At 35.0% G+C, this 17663-nt stretch overlaps 1 protein-coding gene across 21 annotated transcripts in view; it reads left to right on the top strand.

The window, feature by feature from the left end:
• Positions 1–17663, top strand: part of crtac1b (cartilage acidic protein 1b) — a 200807-nt gene that overhangs the window by 44038 nt on the left and 139106 nt on the right. For all 21 annotated transcript variants that reach the window (XR_015506276.1, XR_015506279.1, XR_015506285.1 and 18 more), the window contains exons 7-14: positions 33–178; positions 8204–8340; positions 10285–10367; positions 12829–12929; positions 13567–13735; positions 15438–15583; positions 15662–15704; positions 16799–16942. Coding sequence is in view for 9 of the 21 variants with exons in the window: in XM_087279706.1 (XP_087135832.1) it covers positions 33–178; positions 8204–8340; positions 10285–10367; positions 12829–12929; positions 13567–13735; positions 15438–15583; positions 15662–15704; positions 16799–16942 (969 nt within the window). In the remaining 12 variants the exon portion in view is untranslated. The remainder of the gene's footprint in view (positions 1–32; positions 179–8203; positions 8341–10284; positions 10368–12828; positions 12930–13566; positions 13736–15437; positions 15584–15661; positions 15705–16798; positions 16943–17663) is intronic.

Here is a 17663-nt window from a genome sequence, read left to right as displayed (position 1 = left end):
TTATACATATATTTTTGTGTGTGTTGTTGTAGGAGTGGATGACCCGATGCAGCATGGCCGTGGAGTGGCGTTAGCAGATTTTAACCGGGATGGGAAGACAGACATTGTGTATGGAAATTGGAACGGGCCACATCGTCTGTTTCTGCAGCTCAGCAACAATCGCAAAAAAAGGTTTAAGGTGCAGATTTTTTTAAAAATCATGTTTTTGTTTGTTTTATCGCTGTAATGAAGTACATGAAAAGCCCATTTACACCAAAGCTAATAACTTTAAGGATAGGGATACAGTTCTGAAAATCATTTTAATTTTGCAATCCTGTCTGCCTACTTATACACATACACATATAACATTTACCATTTTATAAACAAAAAGTGCACACACCATTAAAGAGAATCTTATTAGACATACAGTGAAAGTGTTATTATTTTCTAAGTGCTTTTTAAAGGAAAATATTTTGACATATTTTTAAACACACTACACTACTGTATGTTAAAATGTAACACTAATTGTCTTTGTCATGATGAATTTATGTACATATTTGTAGCCAAAGAATCCACATTGGTGCCTCAAAGAGGCATATTAGTACCCAAATGTACCTAAAAAGTACCTTTGAGGTACAATTATGAACCCTTCAGGTACAAATTTGTACCTTTTGAAAAGGTACTACTCCAGTGACAGCTTCTGTACCTTTATTTCTAAGAGTGTTGGCTTAACTCGGTTAATTAAGCAAGTTGAGTTAATTAGGCAAGTTCTTGGACGACAGTAGTTTGTTCTGTAGCCGGCTAATAATATTGACCTTAATTAAATAAAATTATTAAAAAATATAAATCATGTCAGATTAATATCTGGATTTTGACATCAATTTGATGTCTAACACTGGTGTAAAAAACACAAATCAGGACTAATCTTGACTGTTTTTTTTACGCTTTCATAATAATAAAACTCTATATATTATAATAGCGTATGTCGTTTAGAGGGGCATCTAAAGGGCATCAATGTGTGGATTTCAAATAGACGTAAAGGTTTTAACAACAAATCAATAAATTAGCATTTATAACATGTTGTCTTGACATCATGCTTGATTCACAAAGTGTGAATTTTTATGAAGGGGTACAGTGTTTATGTTCAAATTGCCTTCTTGCCTTCACTGTAAAAATTGTGCTGCCTTTATTTGAATCAAACGAACTTTTCTAGACATCTCAACACAACATCAGTCAAACTGACTAAAAATATTAAGTTAAACTTTGTATAAGTAAAAATATTTAGTTGAAACCTGATTAACTGATTATAATGAGTTAAAGTAACATAACAACATTTAAAATAAATAAACCTATTTTTAACCAAACCAATAGAGGACTTTCCCCAGAAAAAAATATATGTAGGAAATACTGTGAAAATGTCTACTCAGTTAACCATCACTTGGGAGATACAGTATTTGAAAAAATAAGTAAAATATCACAGGAGGGCTAATAATTTTGTCTTCAAATGTGTGTTTAACTGGAGAGCAGGCAAGCTGTCATCATAATTGCGTCTTTAACAGATTGTTCAATCGAGTAGGTACACGCGTTCTGTTACTGTTTAACATCTTGTCCAAATGAATATCCTGCACATTTATTTGATTTATATTTAATTTCCTACCTTATTGGAGATGAAGTAGCATGTTAATCTGTCATTTGTGGGTCTTTCAAGCAGATACATTTCCTTGTGTGTTTGCATAATGATGCATTTAAAGTTAACGACCAAACAGATCTTAATGAAAGTTCACAATATTCTGGCAGATAATGAAATAATTTTAAATAACTGAAATCTAGTGGAGGTGTCACGATAGCCCAGTGGGTAGCAAGATCACCTCACAGCAAGAAGGTCGCTGGTTCAAGCCTCGGCTGGGTCAGTTGGCATTTCTGTGTGGAGTTTGCATGTTCTTCCTGTGTTCGCGTTGATTTCCAACAGGTGCTCCTGTTTCCAAAAACATCCGCTATAGGTGAATTAGGTAAGCAAAATTGTCTGCATGTGTGTGAATGAGTGTGTATGGGTGTTTCCCAGTGATGGGTTGCAGCTGGAAGGGGATCCACTGCTTAAAACAGATGCTTGATAAGTTGGCGGTTCATTCCACTGTGGAGACCTCTGATTAATAAAGGGAAATGAATAAATGAATGAATGAATGAAATCATGTGTTCCCATCGTGTGTTCCCTGAGAGCAAACCCATGACTTCTGCACTACTATAACATACTCGGCAAGTAATTGTGTTTAATAGATGGCTAAAACATGTCTAAACATATGGCCTGCATAAAACTAGGCTAAATTTGGGCTGTCAGTGAAAATCTAACAGACATTTAAGAATAGCCCAAAACTAGACTAGCAATCAAATAAACAGATTAGACAGACTTCACATCCCATTGTGCACCTTTGTCAGATGAGTATCTAGAGGTCAAAATGGCATCAAACTGACATCTAACATTAACATAACTGACATAAAAATCACAAAACAATTACAAGTCAAATCTTCAGAAATGTTTGACATTTTCAGATAATTACATTTTTTAAAAAATATTATAATACTTTTTTTGTGTTGCAATTGGTCAAATGATTGACTTTTTTAAACAAATTATTCAAGGAACATTTTTTTACAGTCATGTGTTTCCACATGCTGGTTTAAAAATGTACATTTGGGGAAATGATCATTGAACACCACCATTTTTCTGCAAAAAAAAAAAAAAAACATATTTCTTTAAAGTTATGTTTAGTAAAATGAAATGACACAGAGAAAATCTAATTAAAAACATGAAGTAAGAAAGGTGTAGAAAGGAAGTGAAAGCCCAGACAGCAGCTGAAATTTCTCAGTAGTTCTTCAGCAAACATTTTCTCTTTGTCATTGTAAATTAATATTAGCTGCTTCAATCCAACATCTACATTATCAGGATGATGAAGATGAAACCAGGGTGGACATTTCAGCAAGACAATGATCCAAAATACAGCCAAGAAAACTATCAAATGCTTTCAAAGAAAGAAAATAAAGCTGTAGAATTGCCCAGCCTATCACCTGACTTGAATCCAATATAAAAACAAAATAAAGCTCAGGTTTGATAGATGAGACCCATAGAACCATCAAGATTTTTATACTCTGTTGTAGTTTGTGAAAAAATCACACCTGAGCAAATTATTTAACATCTTTAAGCTGCCATCACCAAAATAGCCTTTTATATTAGTATTAAATACATTTCAGTAGTTCAGTACTTTCTCATCATGTCATTTCATTATTATTACACATAACAGTAACTCATCTTTCAGATGATTATTTTTTAAAAATATTTCTATTGTTTGGGTTTTAACTAAATCTGGTTCAATTCCATGTTAACAGCTTCTTTAGAAATATTGCTCCCAGGGGAAAAAAAAAAAAAAACTTTGATATGTTCATTACGTATTTCCCGCACTGTAATATTAATTTGAAGCATAATTACTTTCAAAAGTTCAAAAACATGGAAAATGTGCAGCTTTCCTCTTCTTTACAGTCTATTGGCTACTGTCTTCATGACAACATAAAAGTTTAGCAAAGGATATATGGATTTACAGTACAGATCTGCAGCAGCTCAAACAACAGAGCTCTGGGTTTTTCTGTACAGCTATATTCAGCTGTTCCTCCATCTTGGCTCCAGCATTTCATTGTTGTTACATAAAGCTGAGTCTTACATTCTGGCTTTCTGAAAAGTTGACATGTTTTTTTACGTACTTAATGCGTAATTATCAGCATATCGTTCATCTCCATATTGAGAAGTCTGATTGCCATGCATCTGGTAAAAAGATCAGTTCATAAAAAATGAAAATTATGTTGTTATTAACTCACCATCCTGTCATTCAATTCCCCTGAGACCTTCATTGATCTTTAAACCACAAAATAATATGTTAGATACAATCAGAGAGCTCTCTCGTCCTCCATCGACAGAAACAGTCACAAGACGTTTAGAAAACTCAAGAAAAGGAACCAAAAACATTATCAAATGTGACTTCGGTGGTTCAGCTAGAATCATACAAAGCTCCAAGAACACATTTGTGCATGAAAAAGAAAAACTATAAACTGCTCTCATAACTTTGTCTATGTCTTTTGCATCAGATCACGGTGTACATTTATAATGGGCAATACTATGTGTGTTGCGCTGCTGACAGTTGCGAGAATACAGTATATAGGGGAAATTGAAGAGTTCAGATGCAAAAATCTCTAAGTGCCATGTGAAATTTCCCTCGAAAATTAGCATTTTTCTTAGCCTCCTATATTTATGTTCAGTTTTTTCACTTTAAAGGCAATGAAAATAACCTATTATTTGGAGTAGGAGTACAATTACTGAAACTATGCACAACAGCCTTAGAAAAATGCAAATTTTAGATATTAGTAATTTTAGACAGTACTTATATATATATTCTCTCCAGTATTAGAGTCAGCAGTGCAACACGCCAAATTAAAATGTTTCTAGCATTTATTCACCTCAAGTTGTTCCAAACCTGTATACAGTACATTCCTGGTAACACTTTAGTATCAATTCTAACTAGCTTGGCAGTTTATTAGTATTTATAAAGCACATTATTTCTTTATTCTGGATGGCCATTTTACATCTCCTATCCCATGCCTAAACTTAACGTACTAAATACGACGTTTGTTGAGGCAGTCAAAGTTGTGTGTTAATAGTAAGAACCATTGGTTACACTTTATTTTAAAGTGTCCTTGTCGCAGTCTAAGTATTTACTTATCTACTGAGTTATAATAATTACTACATGCACTTACTATATGGTTAGTGTTAAAATATGGGTTAGGTTTATGGTTTAATGCATGTAATTATGCATAATTAATTGTAATTACTAAAGTAAGTACATGAAACATTTAACAAGGACGTGCTAAAATAAAGTGTTACCAAACCGGTGAAAATATAACCTATCTTTTTAAAGGTGATCGATTTGACTGTAGGTAAAAGAATTTCAATAATATTGTCTTCAGTTGCCCTGCAAGTGTTAGTATTACCTTCAGGAAATGCTAATCTAGTTTTGCTTTTATTATGTGAATGGCAGGGTTCATTTTTTTCTGTTTTTGTTATGCAGAATGAAATGTGATCCTTACATTCTGAGCTGTATAATTAAATCCTTCCGACAGAAGATGGAAGAGGATAAAATAATAATATCGGCCGTCTGATTAGAGTATTCAATTACTCTCTAATCATTATTCTATTGTTTGCACAGGGCCCTGGCCTTCGTTTCAGCTGGTAAAGCTGTAATTAGTCCCAGTAAGATCAAGAACCTTATTTTCCTGGGATTCACAGAGGATTTTGTAATCTGATGATAGCTAGGAGAAAAGACTCTGTGATAAATGCCCTTTTTTTGCATACATTACTGGAAGCAGAAGGATTTTTTAAATTTTTTTTTTTGGAAAAAACTTGTCATTTTTTATTTTATTTATTTATTTACTGATGTATAAACCTAATAAACCCATAACATTACGGATGGTTTTGTGGTTCTAGAACAAATTTATACTTTTCAGAAATTATTAATTAAATGTATATAAAATGACAAAAGGATTTAATGCTGACTTTATTCTGCCAAACCTAAGGGTTTTGCGATCTCTTCTGAAGCTCTAGATGAGACATTTGTGAGATTTAAGGATTAGAGATCTAGAGGACACATTCTGGAGACGGCAAAGACCTATACATCTTGTAAAAATGGTAAAATAGGATCCCATTAAATAACAATGAGCAGAAATTCATCAGCATCTCAGAAGTTTTATTTTAATAATTAAATATTAAAATAATATATAAAATACTATATATGAAGTCAGAATTATTAGCCCCTTAGATATTTTTCTTTTTTAAATATTTCCCAAATGATGTTTAGCAGAGCAAGGAAATTTTCACAGTATGTCTGATAATATTTTTTCTTCTGGAGAAAGTCATATTTGTTTTATTTAAGCTAGAATAAAAGCAGTTTTTAATTTTTTCAAAAACATTTTAAGGTCAAAATTATTAGCTTCTTAAGCTATATATTTTTCGATAGTCTACAGAACAAACCATCGTTATACAATAACTTGCCTAATTACCCTAACCTGCCTAGTTAACCTGATTAACCTAGTTAATAGAATGTATAGAAGTGTCTTGAAAAATATCTAGTAAAGTATTATTCACTGTCATCATGGCAAAGATAAAACAAATCAGTTTTTAAGAAATGAGTTATTAAAACTAATATAATTAGAAATGTGTTGAAAAGAATTTTCTTGTATATATTTTTATAGTAAATATATTATTTATTATATAATGCTGAATATCACAAACCTCTTCTGTTTTAAAAATATTTTAAACTTGTAAAACTCATTCTTGAGGTGCAGCTGATCCCAAAGAGCTGAACAGATCTTTTAATCCCAACTGCACTCCTACGTCATGCTGCAGTGGGTCTCAAAATCACAGAGATTTGGGCCCCTTTTTAGCGTCAGGAAATTAAAAAAAAAGAGACTTGTTGTGTTTATATCACTCCAATATGACAGTGGACACACTACACCTACACACAGTTCTGCTCAAACAGCTTCCAAAACTTGATTTTGCATCATAGGTGCCCTTTAAAGAGAAACACTTGTGTTATGAGACCAATCAAATCACTGCTAATATTAAACTAAGGGTTTAATTAGGCTATGTATGCAAGCCTTAAACTAAAATCATTATAATGAACCAGATGTTATACAGTCAGTGTCTATATTATTTTCCAGCAATAGTTACTTATGAGCCTCTGCCGCTCTGTATCAGCAGCATGTGTCAGGGGATTGTGTTTGACTGGACTGCTGTTATGGATGGGTCAGCGCTGTGTGTGTAAGTCTTGGCTTTAGTTTGATCCCAGTGTTAGTGGCAGTGATTGGCTTCTTCAGCACAGAGATAAATGTCAGCGGGAGGCTGTTTTATGGGGGTCAATTGCTGGGTTAATGTCTCAAGGAAGAGCTTACAGAAGGATTTGTGCATTGGCGTAGGGTACTGTGACCTTTGCCATGTATAATTGCATTGTGATTAAGATTCTCAGTTATTCTATGTGTTAATTAAACTTTGGCTGAACATGCACAGCAGTGTAAGTGCAAGTGCATGTGTTAGTCATAAAATTGGTGAGTAAATTTATCTTTGAACTGGGTCTTTGTGGGAGATCTATCTATCTATCTATCTATCTATCTATCTATCTATCTATCTATCTATCTATCTATCTATCTATCTATCTATCTATCTATCTATCTATCTATCTATCTATCTATCTATCTATCTATCTATCTATCTATCTATCTATCTATCTATCTATCTATCTATCTATCTATCTATCTATCTATCTATCTATCTATCTATCTATCTATCTATCTATCTATCTATCTATCTATCTATCTATCTATCTATCTATCTATCTATCTATCTATCTATCTATCTATCTATCTATCTATCTATCTATCTATCTATCTATCTATCTATCTATCTATCTATCTATCTATCTATCTATCTATCTATCTATCTATCTATCTATCTATCTATCTATCTATCTATCTATCTATCTATCTATCTATCTATCTATCTATCTATCTATCTATCTATCTATCTATCTAGCTATCTATCTAGCTATCTATCTATCTAGCTAGCTAGCTAGAAATCTGCCATAAAGTTCAGCTATTTATCTTTCTCTCTATAAATTTGTCTTTCTATCTATCTTCTGCTCATTTATACCTCATCTCCTGGGTCCAGTCCAGAGATGGCCATCACCTCTCCTTCAACCAGACAGCAGAAGGTCACTTCATGGGCTTTCACCTGCTGGTTTTATGAGGCCTATAATTAAAATTGGGGTTAATACTTGAGAGAGTGCCGGCGTGCTCAATAACTCTTCCATGACTCGTTGCTGCACTACTGAAGCGTGGCGATTGCAGTTACTTTTCTCTGCTTTCACTCCCTGAAGTTTTTAGACTGTGATTTACCTGCAGCTCAGATCTTTATGTCATTGATATCACACATCCAACTCACCAAATCTTAAAGAAAGATGCTCTACTGTCAACGAAAAAGAAAAACACGCACACTTTCTAGGAGCTTTGTGAGACTGTATGTAGAGACAAATACTGTTATCCTTTAAAAGGCAGTCTTTTGTGTAATGATTTGTGTAAACAATCTGGTGTTTGTCTGATATATTTGTGATATTTGCTGATATTTTCTCTGCACCAGGATATTGCCACTCAGAAGTTTTCCATGCCATCTCCTGTTCGCACTGTTATCGCAGCCGACTTCGACAATGACAATGAACTGGAGGTTTTCTTCAACAACATCGCCTACAGAGGACCATCAGCCAACAGACTCTTCAGGTACAGTGTGTACTAAAACACTATACTGATATGCATAGATTATTCTGAGTTCTTTTTAAATATATATTTGTTGAAAATACCACTGTATCAGTTTTTTAGTATGTTTAACCCTTGTGTGTGTTTCATAAACTTCGGGGTGATTGTGAGTCTTATTTGGCAAATGGAAATACTTTTGGTGATGACATCTTATTTTGACACATATTTGGGAAAATGCTATGAAATTTGAAAACCTTCAACACTACACTACCTGACAAAAGTCTTGCTTTTTCAAGTTTTAGGAACAACAAACAATAACTTGACCCTCTAGTAGATCATTTGGTTTCAGATGTGGCTCATGTGAAAGTCAAAGGCCTCTAGATTACGCTTATTTTAGCAAAATAAAATATGATCATGCCTTGATTTTTAATTATTTACTTAAGACAGTAAGGTCCGACTTTGCTTAGACAAAATCTTGTCACTGAACAGAAATAATGTACAGTATAGAATATAAAGTCATGGTGCAGTGGAGAAAGAATGAATATTGTGCATGACTCCCATGAGCTCGGACGACTGCATCCATACATCTCTGCGGTGACTCAAATCACTTATTAATAAAGTCATCTGGAATGGCAAAGAAAGCGTTCCTGCAGGACTGCCAGAGTTCATCAAGATTCCTTCTTCATCTTACGCCAGACATGCTCAATAATGTTCATGTCTGGTGACTGGGCTGGCCAATCCTGGAGCATTTTGACCCTCTTTGCTTTCTGGATCTTGTATCTATCTATCTATCTATCTATCTATCTATCTATCTATCTATCTATCTATCTATCTATCTATCTATCTATCTATCTATCTATCTATCTATCTATCTATCTATCTATCTATCTATCTATCTATCTATCTATCTATCTATCTGTCTGTCTGTCTGTCTGTCTGTCTGTCTGTCTGTCTGTCTGTCTGTCTGTCTGTCTGTCTGTCTGTCTGTCTGTCTGTAGATCGATAGATAGATAGATCTGTCTGTCTATCTTTCTATCTGTCTGTCTGTCTGTCGTCTGGTGGTGGGGTGTTCTGGCCTGTCATGCTGCCTGGGCTTACCGCCAAATCCCTAGATTAAAGAGACACTTTTCATAATTATTTTTTTAACTTATATTGTAAATGTTAAAGAAATAACCCGGTTGCATAATGATAATGCCATATTGTGGTTGTCTGTCTGTCTGTCTGTCTGTCTGTCTATCTATCTATATATCTATCCAATATATACAATTGCTACAGATTATATTGTTGTTTAAACCTCCCCAACATGTATTGCTTGTACTGTAATGATTTGTCATGCATTCTATACATTTGCCTACTTGATTAAAATGATCTCACAAAGCATGGCATTATCATTATGTAACCGGGTTATTTCTTTAACATTTACATTGTAAGTTAGGAAATAATTATGGAAAGTGTCTCTCTATTTTGGGCATTTGGTGGTAAGCCCAGGCAGCACGACAGGCCAGAACACCCCACCGCCAGACCACAAACACAACCCCGTCCAACCACAACTCCACCTGATGGGAAATTCCCTCTACATCCGACCTCACCCGTTACACGATTGCTTTCTAACGAGAAGACTGGATGAGCCATTAAACAGAACATTGTTTCAAATTTATTTTTAATCCCATGCCCAAACAACCCAGACCTCAGTTCTCAGAAAGCAAAGATTTAAGCTTCTTGTATGAAGAAACCTCTTAGTTAGCATTATTAGTCATCAAAACACAAAGTATGAACTGCTAGCTCCAGAAATGTTTTCACTGAATCAATATTGCAGGGATTTCATGAGCCTGTAAATGAATATCTCCTTTGAGACCTGTTGTATAACATGCAGCTGACAAGGTACATTTGTCTTTGACTGTTCCTTTGTGTGGAGCTCTCTCAAGCCAAAAGGCAAACTGAGTAAGTAATTAATCTTTACCATGGCAGAGTTTCTCGGAGAGAGCATGGAGATCCACAAATTGAGGAGCTGAACGTCGGGGAGGCCGCAGAGCCAGAGGGACGGGGAACCGGTATGAAGTGTTTGGCCATTTCATTCCATCCGAATTTAGGATGGTTTATTTTGTAAAGCAATTCTTTGAGTTTTACACATGGTGGGTTTAAGATTTCCCCCTTAAAATAACTTGACTTTGACCCAAAGGAGAAATTCTGAGGTGCATGTTCTGTCAGAAAGTTTTAAAGACATTTTTAATGTATTCAGCATATAACCACACTGCATTTGTCGTGTAAACAGTAATCCGTCCTTGTGCATTTTAGACGAGATCAAAAAAGCTCACACTCACAGTCGTCCACTGTGCTAAAACAACTTATTCTTTAGGTAATTAAAAAAACTCTCCTCAGACTCCAAGAGTCAGCAGTGTAGTGCAGTTTCTCATTTTATGTCATGGATCATAACACTTTATACTTATAGTCCACTTGGACACGGCGAGGAACCATGTCAAACTGAAGAAACTGTTTATCACAGTAAGCACAGCTTAGTAGTTTAACATTAATTGGTTATACTTAGGCCCACACGGAATATTTACCCAAGGAAATCTGCAGATTATTTAGCTCATCATTGATTAGTTTCTTATGTAAACACAGTTGAAGTCAGAATTATTAGCCCCCCTGAATTGTTAGCCCCGTTTATGTTTTCCTCCCAATTTCTGTTTAATGGAGAGCAGATTTTTTCAACATGTTTCTAAACATAATAGTTTTAATAACTCATTGCTAATAACTGATTTATTTTATCTTTGCAATGATGACAGTAAATAATATTTTAATAGATATTTTTCAAGACACTTCTATACAGCTTAAAGTGACATTTAAAGGCTTAACAAGGTTAATTAGGTTAAAGGCAGGATAGGTTAATTAGGCAAGTTACTGTATAATGATGGTTTGTTCTGTAGATTATAAAAAATGCTTAAAGAGGCTAATAACTTTGACCTTAAAATGTTTTTTTTTTTAAATAAAAAACTGCTTTTATTCTAGACTTTCTCTAGAAGAAATATTTGCTCTTTTAAACATAATTTGGAAAATATATAAAAAAAAATTCAAAGGAGGCCTAATAATCCTGACTTCAATTGTATGTGTAAATATATTCATTATTTTTACAATTAATTTAGTAATATTATCATAAAAATATTATGCAATGACAGTTTTTAAAGTCCTTTGTTTACCATATGACATTTACTGTTGAAATCAGAATTATTAAACCCCCTTTGAATTTTTTTTCTTTTTTTAAATATTTAAAAAAATAATGTTTAACAGAGCAAGGAAACTTTCACAGTGTGACTAATAATATTTTTCTTCTGGAGAAAGTCTTAATTGTTTTAATTCAGCTAGAATTAAAGCATTTTTTTTTTTTACATTTTAAGGTCAAAATTATAAGCCCTTTTCAGCTATATATATTTTTCTATAGTCTACAGAACAAACCATCGTTATACAATCCCTTGCCCAATTACCGTATCCTGCCTAGTTAACCTAATTAACCTTAATATATACACACACACACACAACATATGTAGCATAAACATATAAACAAGAGATGACAAATACTCACATTGTTACAAAGCCACTGTCATGACTATAGGTTAGAAATTAAGGTGAGGATTTACAAACGTAAACTGCTAAATTCCCAATTCTTAAGATTAGCCCCCATGTGGTTTCAATTTTTTTTTCTGTGAAGTTTTAAGACGTATTTGTTCCATTTGAATGACATAAAGCAACTCGTTCAACCATCTTTGATAACAGGGAGCCTTTCCCTTTGGAAATTTTCAATTAAGTACAAACAAGAAGATCTAATTGTATTTAAATTGCATTGTAAAACATGTATAAAAATACAAAGTTATTTTGTATGTATTTAGTTTTTAGATATTATACTCAAAATTATTCTACAGAAATCTGCAGATGTAGTACAAAATTCTATGCAAAAATGGCGAAAAAAATGTTTGCAGATTTTGTCTGGCCCTGGTTGTACTCCACTGACAAAAATGCAGGTGGGAGTTTACTTTTTGTTTTTATAGAGAAAAACGTGTTTGATAATTTAGATATTGCTAAAATAAAAGATCTTAACATCTACTCGAAATGCTTGAAAAAATTTTAGAAAAAAAACATATTGTGATTTCTACATACACATTAATTGCTTTTAATGAAATAAGTAATTACAAAGCAGCCTATTAGACAAATTTCTGAAGGATATCACGTAACACTGAAAACTAGATTAATAGTGCTGGAAATTCAGGTTAACATACATTACTAAGTAATGTAATGACCTCCAAAGGTCCTGGAAATCCCCGGTCTGCCACTAGATGGCATTATAAATCCAGGTTTGCTGCGATTTACTGGCATTTATCATCGAGTTCTGTCACATCAGCACTAACAGATTCATCATATTATATGAAAGCCAATGTATTCTTGTAGAACTGGTTTAAGTTAAATGTGTTTGTATTAATGATAAGTGTTTCCAGCTGTCTGAGCAGATATGTGTTTTAGGAGCGGCTGTGACTGACTTTGATGGAGATGGACTGCTGGATCTTCTGGTCACACATGGCGAAAGTGCAGCACAACCCATCTCTGTGTATCGAGTCACTCAGGTGAGAATGTGCGTCAGACACTTTTAAATTTGGGAGTTAAGTTCGATTATTTACTTTATTTCATATGTTTTGTATTTATTTCATATGTACACCATCTTTATTTTTATTTCACGGCAAAAAGATATACCTTATTTTTTTAAGAGCGCGGCCATTTGTAAGCTAACTTGAATAAACTTGACGAGACTTCCGGTTTCATTTGTGTACCCGTTATTATTGCAAAAGCTACTTTATATTGTGACTTGATATTTGTTGTTACATTATTAAAATGTTTTATGTTTTTTTTTAAATTAGTTTACCTTTTATATTGTGTTAGCTATTAGGGGAATCAAAAGTAAGCACTTGCAAAGTAAACAAACTGTTGGCTTATGTTTAGCTACAAGGTTTGAAGTAGTTTTATAAGTTGAAGTTTAGAGTTTTGAGTTTTTTAATTTCTCAGTAAAAAGTGAATTTCTGACTTGGAGAGACTTGTTTAAAATATCAAATGTGTGTTTTTCTGATCTAGAGTCATTCTATCTTGTTAAACTTGAAACATTGTTGTTTGCCATTTAACATATATTGTTCTGAATATTTAAATTTTTTAGCATCTGGAAAATTGCTGTTTAATATTCATCATATCATTATTGATTTTTCATTCCAGGGCTCATCTAATAAATGGCTTCGTGTAATTCCACGCACACAGTTTGGGGCTTTTGCCCGTGGAGCAAAGGTGATTGTCTACACCAAGCGAAATGGCCCTCACACACGCATTATAGATGGAGGATCAGGATACCTGTGCGAGATGGAGCCAGTAGCTCACTTTGGATTTGGTATGAATTAATTTTTTTACTGTCTCTCCTTAAAACATCTTTGTAAGAAATTCATATTAGGAAAAGAACAGCTATGAAATTGACCAAGTCTGTACAATATCTATTTCATAAGTGCATTCACCATCTCGGAAATGTTAAGGCTCGTCGAGTAGCCGGAAAACAAGTATTCGCTCTGCTAACTCATTACAAAGAAACAATTATGATGTAACTCCAGGTCATGTTCAGTGGGGGGCTTTGGGTCTCAGTAATATAATCCTCTGTGTGGAGGTCATTTCCTTCAATATCTTCATAGACTGGAAGCCCTTAAAGAAGACTGCAGGTGCAGCAGCCGGTGGCATCGGACCGGGACCTTTTCCCCATGGCTTGGCCATATTACAGGTGCTCGAAGGCACATGGCTTCATTTGGGAGCTTTTGGATGGATTTGTGTCAGGAATCGGTTGCCAGCTGGAACTTGAGTTGTTCTGAATGTGCTGTGAAAAACAAAATGATAGCCATCAATGGTCACATGATCACCCTGAGGGCTTGTAAATATGTGCATACGTGCTTGACCACCACTCATCAATGTTTCTATCAGTAAGAGTGTTTGGAAAACGGATGTAAAATGTCAACCCTAGAAGTCTGATTGAATTGATTTTTTGAAATGTCAACCTTTTCTCACCATGTGATACTGTTTGGGATTAGTTTTACTTATACTGTGGCACTTTTTGTCAGATAATTATTTATTACTTTGTGTAGTAATGTGTGCAGTTGGCCAAAACATTTTCCACATGCATAATTTGAAGCTTACCTTTATGAAATAAAACCCTCACAGATGCTAAACTATAACTTTCAATAACTACTGGTAAAATGTCATGCTTTTTGCCTCAAGAGGCACCTGTGCCAGTCAGGCTTTGCCAGGAGCCCCTGTGGATCTGTTTACCTAAGAAATGTTTCTTTAATTAAGGACTGGGAAGGCGATCAGCCTCTCTCCTGCTTGACTAAAGGCTATAATGGAAGGAAAATCTAGCGGCCACCCTGTCCTTTCTAATTTCTGCTCCTTTGAACTTCTGTCTTCCTCCTCCACCACATTCATTTCCAATGGATGATTTCTCCATTCGTGATCACTATGACAGTCTCGCTTAACGGCTATGTTAATTACCATCCCGATGTCTGTGAGAAAGTGTTTCTGACAATCAGATTGAAGTCACTAAATGGATGCTGCTGTAAAGCTTCTTAAATGAAGTGCTTTCCAACCACCGTGCCATTTATATGGCTCCTTATTTCAGCCACTGAACAACAGACAGATTTCATCGGTCTGGCATACGAGAACCTCATTGCTTTAATGCCTCACTGACTGCTATGCCAGAAACTCTCTGGCCCATGAACCCCACACACCGGCAGTCATGAGAAACCGGTTCTGCCGACATCAAATGAGACGTGTTCAAGCCTCGCTGCTCACGACGCTGCCCGCAGCTGAGACTGAACACATTCTTGTGCATTTGTTCAAGCACTTTGTGTGCCAAACCAGAGCCTATATTCCAACCTGGCTTTTGCCTAGAAACATCTTGGGAGGGCCCTTTTTCTCCACAATGGTATTTTTCCATGGAGAGCTGTACATTAAGAAAAGAAATCATTCATTATGTCTTTTAAGCCTGAGGGGAAGCTATAAAGACAAAGTGTTGGTGAAGTACTGAAAGCACTGCTGCTTTGCCACCCTGACAGGGAAAGATGTGGCCACCAGTGTAGAAGTCTTCTGGCCAGATGGACGCTCTGTGGCCAGGCCTCTGGAACCCAGTGATATGAACAAAGTGATGGAGATCCATTACCCAGAGAATGAGGAAGAGGCAACCCCAGCGCTGGAGATCGAGGTTAATACTCTCTCATATTCATAGGACTTCTTAGGATTAGGAATTGTTGTACTCACCCAGTGCTGTTTCTTTTCACAGTGTGGGCCAGGGTTTGAGCTCAATGAAAATGGCCGTTGCACTGGTAAGTTTTTTAAGCCTTTGACCTCCCATCGCCATAAATCCCACAATGTAAAAGGTAGAAGAGATAGTGGACATATCAAGAGTAATGCCAACTACTAAAGAAATAAATTGACATTAGTTAGACATATTAGTTTACTAATATGCAATTGTTTACTGAGGATCAGGTGATACTGAAGACTGACATATTGGGAGCTGATAAACTGTACAGTAGTTTGCAAAGTTTTTGGGCCACTAGCAGCTCATCACCATAACTATAACTTTATTTACTGTAATTTCAGGCTGGATATAGCCTTCAGAAAGCACACTCAGTCATAAATAATTAATAAGCAGGCCCTTTTCATAGGATAAGAAAACTGCTATGAATAATAAAGAGTAATCGACGCGTCATCACTCCACCTGCAGTTTTGCTCTAGGACACCAATTTTGATCCTGCTCCAAAAATCATTTTAAACCCTGAAGATGAAATTAGTTGCAAAAGCTCAATTTTCCAGTTTTCCAGCTAACAGGTGCTAACATTGTCTTAACTGATGCTCAACACACAAATCTGTCTGCTTCTCCATTACTGCTCCTGAAGTATGTTTTGTGACTAAAATATAGGCAAATTTATAATTACACCTGACAAAAGTGACAGTCAGAGATGTATTTAAAGTTGGATTTTGTGGGTATAATGTATATGAAAAACACAGGCCGATAAAGTTTACTAGTGTTCTTTTACTCAAGAATAATCACATTAAGAGCTGAGAGATATGACACAGTGCATAAATGTGCATCAAAATCTCAGCAATGTTTGTTACCTCATTTCAAACACAAGCTGCAAATTTTATAATATACACATATAATTCAACTAATTAAAGAAAGGCATAATCACAGGAAGGTGAGTTTATGCAGAGAGTAAAGCAACTTTTGGAACAGAAGCTGTCAGTAATTATAAGTTTGTGTTAATAGGAGTGACTTAATACACCATCTTCCATACTCTAATTCATTGAAATATTGAAACATTCACTCATCGAATAAATGTGGCTGACACTCTTAAAATGTTGCAGTGTATTCATGGCTATTTGTGAGATGTTTGTTCCACTCCTCTTCATTCCCCAGACCAAGACGAGTGCACACAGTTCCCATCCGTCTGTCCCTCAGAGCGACCCGTCTGCACCAACACCTATGGGAGCTTCAAGTGTCGTGCAAACAAGAGGTGTAACCAGGGATATGAGCCTAATGACGAAGGGACTGCATGTGTAGGTGAGTTGAGACTGAAGTCAGGACATAAGGGTGGATTGATACAAGAAGACACCCCTGGGAAATGCTGTTTTCTCACATTTCACATGAGTAGAGTTTGACTTTTGAGCTTTGAGGCATTGTTAGTAGTTAGTTGAACATGCAAAAAGATACCAACTGTTATTTATTTTCCTTCATATCTGAAACCGTGTTTAGATTTTCAAAGACACAAACAAGGTTTTTAATATAAAATCAAAACATTTTTCATTTAAATTTTCAATAAAATGTGATTTTTAAATTAGCAGCTTAAATATAATTAAGAACTGTCTAATATTTTTCTTATCATTTGACCCAATTTTCTAAAGCTATAACACTGGAAATTATTTTTAGAATTAATTTTTGTATTCAAAGGTGCAGTATTTAAGTTTGACACCCTGTGGTTGAACTAGGTATTGCACTCCTGGATCAAAACAGTCGCTCCTCCTCTGACAGTTCCACGCAAGGGCAGGTTGCCAGTTTGATGACACCAACAGGCTTGTGCCTGACTATCGAGTCCAAAGGCTGATTTGAACCATTTTCTAACTAAAAGCAACGACACCTGAAATTTCTATTTTAGAAACAGCTTCTAGTTCTCACAGGTGAACAACAGGATAAACTATGATCACCTCAGGTATGCCTTTTATGCTTTAGTCAGTGTTAAATGCCAATAATGTGAGTTTGAATGCCATTTTACATGACATTATTG

This window comes from Danio rerio, chromosome 13 (genome assembly GCF_052040795.2).
Source record: "Danio rerio strain M-AB ecotype USA chromosome 13, GRCz13ab, whole genome shotgun sequence".
Lineage (NCBI taxonomy): Eukaryota > Metazoa > Chordata > Actinopteri > Cypriniformes > Danionidae > Danio > Danio rerio.
The sequence above is the reverse complement of the archived record's forward strand: the minus strand, read 5'-3'. Positions and strand labels throughout refer to the sequence as shown.